This window comes from Aptenodytes forsteri, unplaced genomic scaffold (genome assembly GCF_000699145.1).
Source record: "Aptenodytes forsteri isolate BGI_AS27 unplaced genomic scaffold, ASM69914v1 Scaffold61, whole genome shotgun sequence".
Taxonomy (NCBI): Eukaryota; Metazoa; Chordata; class Aves; order Sphenisciformes; family Spheniscidae; genus Aptenodytes; species Aptenodytes forsteri.
The window spans coordinates 6,852,097-6,861,882 of NW_008794443.1; the positions used below are offsets into that span (position 1 = coordinate 6,852,097).

Here is a 9,786-nt window from a genome sequence, read left to right on the forward strand (position 1 = left end):
TTTAGACTAGATATAAGGAAGAAATTTTTTGCGCTGAGGGTGGTGAAACACTGGCACAGGTTGCCCAGAGGGGTGGTGGATGCCCCATCCCTGGAAACATTCAAGGTCAGGCTGGACGGGGCTCTGAGCAACCTGATCTAGTTGAAGATGTCCCTGCTCACAGCAGGGGGGTTGGACTAGATGACTTTTAGAGGTCCCTTCCAACCCAAACGATTCTATGATTCTATGATTCTATATTCAGAAATTTCTAAGATCTGCAATTTCTCTGCTGTTGCTTATACTGTGCTTTTTTGTTTACTGAAGCTGCGGCAGCCTGTGCAACGACTACTTCAAACAAAAGCTTCTATTTCTGCCAAAAGACAGAATAAAAATCGGCACCCATCCTGGAGTGTGGACAGAGGCTATGGCTGAGATTGGGGCATGGGTTTTTATCTGCTTTATCCTATAAAGCCTGTCTTAAATCAGAGTATCTCTGTCTGATTCTTGGATGTGTGACTATCCACATCATTGTTACTCTTTTGGGTCCCTCAGCACTGGGAATCTGTAGCCCTCTTTTGCCTTCTTGCTCCTGTGAAATCCTGCAGAAGTAATTTGGGCTTTTCATGGGTTCAAAAGCTTGAGCTTTTGGCCGCCTGGAGGCCCACACCATCACTCCTGCTCGTCCAGCAGCTGCACAAAACTGTTTCCCCCTACGTCGTTGTGGGAATGCAAATTCATGTTTGAAAGCTTTGACCCCAGATTCATGCCATTGGTTTTAGGGGCAAGGAGGGACTGAGTACAGCAAGGGCTGAGTACATGGGCGAGACTGTGGGTCACATATATTTGTTAGTTGAATATTTTTTTAGTTGAAGCTTCAAATAAATCCTATTTCTTTCCTTCATCAAATTAGATAGATATGTGTTTTTACACACATATTAATGAATATATATAAATATCTTGATTCTTTATTTACACAGACACTACAGAATCCATGGTACCTCCGTGCTTCTGCCTCAACGGTGGCGTCTGTCAAGATGGAGCCTGCGTGTGCCCAGAGGAGTGGGTGGGATCTCTTTGTGAGATAGGTCAGTACAAGCCAGGCAGCATGGGCAGCTGGAATCATTTCAGGGAACCCCTCTGCTTTGGGAGGCCCTGATCTTCCCTCCCACCGAGACCTGCTCAGCCGGGTCGGATCCGCAAGCAGTGTCGTGGCTCTTATTGCTAGGTGAGGCCATACACTTCACCCACTTCTGTCGCTCTTTCAAATGAGTAGTATATCTGGGGAAGACATTACAGGTTTCAACTGTCTGTGGCCTGTTTCTAGCCAATTTGGCTTTTGTTTGAACTCCTCTGTTTGAAGATCACAGTGATTTGAAAATCTGATTCAGACCTCAGTGGCCAGTACTGCCGTGTCTGGATCTGCCAGTGTTTAAGGGACACGATCCAGCTCGGCACCCTGCAGGACAATGCCTGTCTTCAGCTCCTGTTGCCACTGGCACTGGTTTTGGATGAGTCAAATTTCCTACGCCTGGCATAGCACTGCCCTGGTTGATTCCCATTTCAGTCCCCTCTGCCACAGCATGGCATCTCTACATTGCCGTATCTGGAGCGGATGCTCCCAGATGATGCTGGGAGGGTGCTGGCTCACCGAGCTGCAGTATCTCCAGAGCTGGTAAGATCCCCAGCTCATGCTTTCCAAGCCAACAATTCACACTGTGGCCAGTGTGACACACAGATACCCTGTCATGTGTCAGCTGCACCTTTGTTAAATGAACCCACATGTTTGGTCAGAAGGATGTCGAAAGATCTGCCGCTTATCCAGGAAAATATTCTTGGTGAAGGCTGCTAGGTAGATGGAAACTTCAGGTCTCCCATGTCATTTCCCTTATGACAGGATGGGTAGCACATCCAACAGACAATGACAGATTGGATGGATTCATGATGGATTGGAACATTTGGGCAAAATGTTTCAGACAAGTTGGCTTAAATAAAATAATCATGGCTGGGATTTCAGCACTGGAAACAAACCATTATGATGACTCTGTAATTCCCCATGTTCACTCCTCTGGTATCCTGTATTTGATTTGCTGTGAATTGCCTTAAAGAATAGATTTTAATAACTGTAGTTATTAACATACATGAGGTAAGAATGTTTGGACAGGCATCATTAACTTGAAATAATAACAAACATTATTGCATTTACAAAATCTGAATTTTACTCTGTTTTCCTGAGGAATGTTTATACCGCCCATCTGTCTGTTGTTCCACCTTCTTGGCGACTTTAACTTGCTGACCAGTTTCAACTAAATTCACTAGATGGTTACAGGTCTTAAAGGTCTTGAGATCCTATGAGTTTTGCACATATCACTAGTTGGGTACAGAAGACCAGCCCTGGAAATACCTCACTGAGAAAAAGGCAAGGAGACTTACGCCAGCAGTGAGGAGGTGGGGGACACATGACCAGTCAATCCAGTCTAGCCACTGAGATGCATAGCTCTAAACTACCCATGACATTTGTCTCCTCTTCACCAGCTAACAAAGTAAAGATGTATATTTTATGTATTGGGAATCTGAAGATGGATGTAGGACACAGAAGTGTGTGGGGAGGTGAGGCATGATGGAGCATAAAGAGTGTGGGAACACAGTGCTAAAGGTGTTGGGGAAGCTGGAAGGAAGTGCAGTCAGGTGTTCAGGGTATAGAGGAGGTAATCTGGTTTATTGCCAGCAGGAGAGAGCAGGGCATATGGGATAGACAACTTTTGTAAACCAATTACTTTTGTTCCAATGGTGACAGAAAATTTTCACTTGGCTTATATTTCACTCCTTTTGTACATTATGTTATGGTTACTTTCCTTTACAGATCGTGACAAAGGGCCTGGTTTTCTTCCTACTTGTGGTTTGTTTGTTTGTTTGTTTTAATGGAGCAATTCTGCTGAAGTCAGAATATTTGCAATAATCTGAGATTTGCATCAGTGGGGAAAAAAGCACCAAACAATTTTAGTTCAGATGGTTTTAAATTCGAGCAATTCTGCTGAAGTCAGAATATTTGCAATAATCTGAGATTTGCATCAGTGGGGAAAAAAGCACCAAACAATTTTAGTTCAGATGGACTCTCTTTCATAAGTCCAAAACTAAGTAGTATAAATATGTATATAAACCAGCCCAAAACACTTTCAGATCAAAGCTTGAATAACTAGAAAGATAAAAAATAAAGCTTGAATAGGTACTCATGTATGAATGCGTATGTATTCATGCATGAATGTAGCAACTTATTCCTGGCTTTCATCTGTCAGAAGGAAGGCAGGATCACCACAAAAGTATTCAAATCCATAGGTCTAGACAGGATTCATTCAAGACTGCTGGAAGACCTGGTGTCACTGTGGGGCTGCTATCTGTCACCTATGGTGACGAAGGGAGGCCACAGAGAACTGAAAAAAGGCCAACATTATGCCCACCTTTAAGAAAGGCAAGAAGGAGGACTGGGGGAACCATAAGCCAGTCAGGCTTACCTCAGGCCCTAAAAGTATTATGGAGCACGTCCTCTCGGAGTCTATTTCCATGCATGTGAAAGACAAGAAGATAATCAGGAACAGCATGGATTTACAAAGGGCAAATCATGTCTGACCAACCTGACTGCCTTCTGTATGAAATAACTGGCTATGTAGACAACAGAAGAGCAACAGATGTAATGTACCTTGATTTTAGAGATACCTTTGACACCATCTCCCTCAGCATTCTTGTTTGGTAGGTGAAGATGTACCAGTTGGGTGAATGAACCGTTAGCTGGGTTGAAAATACACTCAACAGCCAAGCTCAAAGGGTAGCAATCAGTGACTTGATTAGAATATTGTAAAAGTAGAGTAACCTGCTGGTCGACACTAGGGCCAGTATCATTTAATGTCTTCATCATTCATGAACGATGACACAGCATGCCCTCTCAGCAAATCTGCAGGCAATACTAAACTTGGGGCGGGGCAGAGGTATTGTTGACACAGTTAATGGCAGAGCTTCAATGCAGAAAAATCTTGAGAAACCTGAGGATCATGCTAACAGAAACCTCACGGTGTCCAACAAGGACAAGTGCCAGTCTCCATGCCAGGGACATTGGTACAGACCAGGAACTTGCTGGCTGAGGAGCAGCCCTGCTGGATGGTACCTGGGAGTGACGGTGGATGCCAAGTTCAATATGAGCCAAGAGCACGTGTTCATTGCAAACAAGGCAGAGCAGCTGTGCTTTGTGGAGGGAGACAGGTTGATGGACATTATTACCTTCCCCTTCTTGGCACTGGTGAGGCATCACCAGCAAATACATGTTTAGTTTTGCCCCCTGCACCCCAGGCTAAAAAGACTTGGAGAAACTGGAGGGGGTCCAGCAGGATGCGGTGAGCATGGCGAGGAGCCTAGGGTGGGTGGCCTACAGGGAGCACTTGAGGGAGCTGGGCTCGTTTAGTGTGCTGAAGAGGAGGCTGAGGGCAGAGCTCATAGCAGCCTCCAGCTAACTGAGTGGGAGTTGCAAAGACCATTGAATCCAAACTGCTTCCGGTAGCACCAGATGGCAGCAGTCATAAACTGCAGCTTGAGAGGCTGACATGGAGCATGAAGAGAAATGTTTTGGTTAGAAAGGTAGCGTGTCACTGGAACATGTTTCCCAGTGAAGATGTGGAGCCTCTGTTTGGCCTAGATACCCTCCAGAGGTTCCTGCCACCTCACATTTTTGAGACACCTTGCCCTGCTAATCACCGCCTGGCAAGCGAGGTTCAGGTATGGTGCTATAAGGCAGACCTAATCTTTGCAGAGTCATGCGTCCTTATTTGTTCATAACCATTCCTATAGAAGGAAAGTGTCATTGTGTCATGGGAAACTGAGACCCTATAGAAAACAAGACCCACAGAAAGTTACATGACTTGGCAAGGAAGCCTGTGCCAAAACAGGAAGAACACTCCAGGTCTCCTGAGCTCCACTCAGGACCCCAACCATAAGTATGCTTCTTTGACTCAGTCCTGCTAATTGGACGCAGTCAGCTGAAATGTGGTCCGAATTAGCAAAAGTTAGCAAAAACAGGATGTTGCAAGTCCTAAGACCAAGCAAAAATTTTCTGCCTGTGTGCTGCAGTATTTTTTTCAAGTCTTTGCAGCATTGCAAGGTAAATTTGTGTTAAGTTATAGCAGCATGCTATGACATGAGAATGCAATAGGCTGCCATGCTGGGTCAGGCCATGGGTCCACTGAGCTCATCATCCTGCCTTTAGACGTAGCCAGTACTATGTGCTTAGACAAGGCGTGGGGTTTGGGGTGGCCACCCTGTCCCATTCCAGCAGGCAGTGGGCCAGAGACTTCCTGTGCCAGAAGCCACATCTGACCCATCATGGTTCAGAGTCACCAAAGGACCATACCCCATTAATTGTCCAAACCCCATTTGGAGCAAACGTGTATTTTTGCCCCCTGCTGTATTCTGTGGCATTAGGTTACCAAATCTAATTTCTGCCTGGGTAACAAGACTCTGGAAGTGAAGCTTTATAATCTTTTACAAATTTTCTAGGACCAAGGCAGTGAAAATAGGAGAGATGGCAAAAAGTTTGGGCTTTTAGGGTTTCAGTGACTTCATAAATATAACTTGTAGCAGCTCAGCAGCTTGGGTTTAGACAAGATTTACCCAAGTGCTTTTATTTCCTTTAGGGCAAAAGATTCAATGAGTTTCTATTGTCTCAGTACTATTTTATTTTTAAAAATTGGTCCTTGTACTAAAAATACTTAATTTGGATATATGTTTTTTTTTCCTTCTGTGCAGTTAATTTCTGTGAAGCCAGTACTTGCACAGTGAACATTTCTGAAAGCGTTATAAAAAACCTTACTTTTGAACGGATTGTAGTGGGTAAATATGGCAACTCCAAAGAAAAATGCGAACCTGATACTGTGAATGGTATGTGTTTATTTCTTTTCACTTCTACTTCCCAAAAGTAAATGTAAGGTTTGTGAAAGATGTCGGATTATTAGAGTCAGGACACCATCGCTCAGGCAGCAGGAGCGCAAACCTTTCCACACAGCTTTCTACCCCAAATGCAGAAAATTTAAGCTACACACGCCGAGTTGTACCTGTGCCTGTCTGGGACTGGGCTGAGAGTCAGTTAATATCTGCTCCTGAACAGCCTTTTGATAGAAAATTAATCTATTTATATCCTACTATTTAGCATTAGGATTCAGGATGCTTTCCATCCTGAACTGTCTCAGCTTTCAGAGACCTTGTAGAGGAGTTAAGTGTTGCACACTGCTCCACATGCCCTTTACATTTCTTCCATGACACAACATATAAACTATGTTTTTCAGGACATGATAAGAAGTCTTTCTGATAGCTCAGTGCTGATGCCTGTGCCTCCTGTTTAAGAGATGTGTTTCTGCAGCTCTAGCAGAACTAAACCTATCTGAATTTGGCATGAATAATGTCAGCCACTCTGACAAGATTGTGTATATGAGTATAAACCACCTGTTCTAAAAAGCACAATAACTAGTTAAATAATTGATGGTCACTTGTAACACTGAAAGACAAGTATTTTACATGCAAACAGAAAATAACACTGGACAGGGTGTCATACCCACGGTACAGTTTTAATTCCCAATGAGGTCATGTGCATGTGCATGTGAGTGAGTGCTTCTGTACTAAATGTGTATCTTCCTGCTTTTACAAAATTACAGGTAACACTTCAATAGCAATCCGGATGTGCTTCAGAGAAGTGAGAACTCCTACTTTAGAGCCCCCCAAAATTCTGAATTGTAATGAAAATCTGGACTCCCTAGCAACACAGGTAATCTTAAATTACTATTTAAACAGTGTCTGAGATTCTGCATAATCCCAAGGAAAAAAAAAAGATATAGGAAATTGAGGCAGGAAATATATATGTGTTACATTTCTTAAAACTTTGCAGAAAGGAAAATGAACGGCCAAAGCCTTTTTCAGTGGCATTCTTGGCATGTGCCTGCTTTGCAAATGGCCTGAATTTCCAACGGTGATTATTTTCTTTTGCTTGGTTTTGCCTGAACACAGCACCCCATTTCATATTTCTTAACTGGCCTGCAATTTCCTCAGCCAGGTTCCCAGTTCACAGCAATCACCTCTGAATGGAGGCGATGCCGACCCAGGATACCAAATCAGCGACAAAGTGAAGGGGATTTGGAGAAAACTGGCATGGGGAAACGAAGTGATGCTGACACTGACACGTTAGGAAGGCTTAAGAGCGAAGCCTTTCCATCCAGTCCTGTGATCAGCTGAACACAGACGAAAACACTTCTGTCCCCTCAAGAATTCAAAACCAAACTCTCCTGTATGAATGACAAACTCTTCCTGATAAAATCCATAAACCCCTAAGCCTTGCTTTAAGGCTTAGCTCTGCCATATCTACAAAACATGGAGAGCTGAACATGACTAAGCGCATTACAGACAGTGACTAGTTCTTCTGCTTCCGCGTTTCGTTTCCTTATCACTAGTCCCACTTGAAAAAAAAAAAGAAAGAAACCAGCTACAGTCCCTTTAAATAAGAGAAGGCCTTTTCATCAAGCATTTTTGCTTGACTATTGTACGTTCAACCCAATGCTTCACCTGCCTGGATCCTTTGATGGGAAACCCTTGAGCTCAGTATTATATTTTCCCAGTACATAACCTTCACTAAACGGTTCAAATATCAAATCTTCTCTAAAGTAATATATAACGCTACTAGTAGCTATTTCTAATGCTAATAAGAGACAACATAAGGTTGCAACATAAAGTTACTCCGCTGCCGTGAGTAATTTGGGGTTTTGTTAGGAGTTGTGATGTGGCGCTGCCACCTAGTGAGCCTAGGGCAGCTCGGGGTGCACAGGCCACTGCTGGGAAACGGGAGGAGGAGGTGCTCCTGCCAGTAATCCAGAGCCCAGGTTTAAAGGGATTTTATTCCTTTTAAGTACAAATATTTACTTCGAATACAAGGTCGTGCTAAAAGTCGGAAGTAAGAATAGTGAAAATAGGCGTTCACGATGTACTGTTTGTTCATGGTGCATATGCAGCTGTTTTCAAGACAAATAATATCGTCCCCGGTAATGATAAATGCAAATTTCCTTCCTCCCTATGCAACACATTCACCTTTCTTTCCTACCATCCCAAGCTTTATAAACACTTCAAAGCTGCATGATTGAATTAATCTTGATTTTGATAGCTTCCCAACATAAAAAATTTAGGAACAATTCAGTTATTGAAGCTATTCATTTAAGCTATTCATTGATCGGATTAGAAAAGTGATGACTTGATACACTGTTTAGCTGGTCTCCATAGACTGTGAAGAAAATTCTCCTGATGATTAGCAGATTTTCCATCTCTTTAAGTCTTAAGCTATACCTTCATATAACATACAGCTAATGCTTTATCTTTTTTTGTGTTTAGATTCTTAAGATACTATAGACATTTATGCTCTACCCATTAAATGCTAACTGACTTGAACTGGACCCAACCAGTGTTTCTAGAAATTCTTATTAGTATCTCCAGCACCAGAATATTTTCTTTGTTTTTTCTACATTTATTCCAAGCTGACACTATATACAATGTACTGAAGTGAGGATAATGTTCTCGGTGCAGGTTATGAGCACTGTGTTGAGGAGCACGATTATTCCCGATGACATTTCTCAAGTTCCTCTGATGGCTTCTCAAAAAATCCCGTTCTGGTTATTTAAGGAATAGTGAAAGGTGTACAGAAGTTTACAGACTCAGAAGCTCAATGACCTCAAGACAAAGGGGAGGTCCTGCTGCTGTCTACAGCAACCTTATGGCAAGGTGTTGAAAATGATGGGGCCAGGCTCTTCTTTGAGGTGCACAGTTTTAGGATGAGTGGCAACCAAGACAAGTGGCAACATGGGAAATTCCAATTAGATAAGAGAAAATTTTCCCCCTTGACACTGGTCAAACACAAGCAGGTTTCTGAGGGAGGTTGTGGATATTCAAAGTGAGCCCCTGAGCAGCCTGGTCTCAGCCGGCCCTGTTGGGCTAGGGGACTTCCAGGGCTCCCTTCCAACCCAACCTACTCCAGGAGTCCATGAAATCATCCCCTAGGGAGAATTTGCAAATGCTGTGTACTTGACATGAACAGAAACAATTTAGACCACCAATTACTTGTATATGTTGATTTTATGTGAGAATGTTATAAAAGTGGTGACTCTTTTTCCTTTTCTCATTTTCTTTCTGTTGAATGGCATTTTCCTAACAGGTTGAAACTGCGGAGTCCAGCAGTGTTTCAGCTATTGCAAGTAACACCCAAATCCTCACCTCCATGCCAGACCAACTAACGACACAGAACATCTCTGCTGCTGCGAACATCGCAGTGCAGATTCTGAAAAAGCCAAATATTTCAGAAGACTCTCAGGTGAGACTTATTAAGACCAAAATAAGACTTTTGTGGCTTAATATTTGGGATATCAATTCTGTCCCCCCTCTACCAGCAGAAGGAACACTCTCCTTCCTCTCATTGTGCATAACACCGCAACCAAATGCATTCATTTTGCCATTCAGCAGAGTTAGTTAAGTGGCCTTGAGTGCATACTTGTAGAATCACTGCTGGGTCAGTTCTCAGAGGTGAGTGTAAATTTGTTTCTTATCAGCTGTTTAGACTTGCACATATCTGAAATTCTAATATAAGCATCATTTGATGTTTAAGTTAATAATTCAATCTTTACTGTCTAAATTAACAAGTGTGGTGTTTATGAACCCATGGGCGCAAAGCTTGTGTTCTCTCAAATGGCATCCTGTACTTTGTTTACTCTGTTGTGTGTACTTTCAAGCAATGCTTATTAA

General features: G+C 42.9%; 1 protein-coding gene across 1 annotated transcript in view; it reads left to right on the forward strand.

Annotated features, from left to right (window-relative positions):
- Positions 1-9,786, forward strand: part of ADGRG7 (adhesion G protein-coupled receptor G7) — a 32,568-nt gene that overhangs the window by 6,890 nt on the left and 15,892 nt on the right. Inside the window, exons 2-5 of the mRNA XM_009289813.1 lie at positions 957-1,064; positions 5,767-5,898; positions 6,669-6,778; positions 9,203-9,358. Coding sequence (XP_009288088.1) covers positions 957-1,064; positions 5,767-5,898; positions 6,669-6,778; positions 9,203-9,358 — 506 coding nt within the window. The remainder of the gene's footprint in view (positions 1-956; positions 1,065-5,766; positions 5,899-6,668; positions 6,779-9,202; positions 9,359-9,786) is intronic.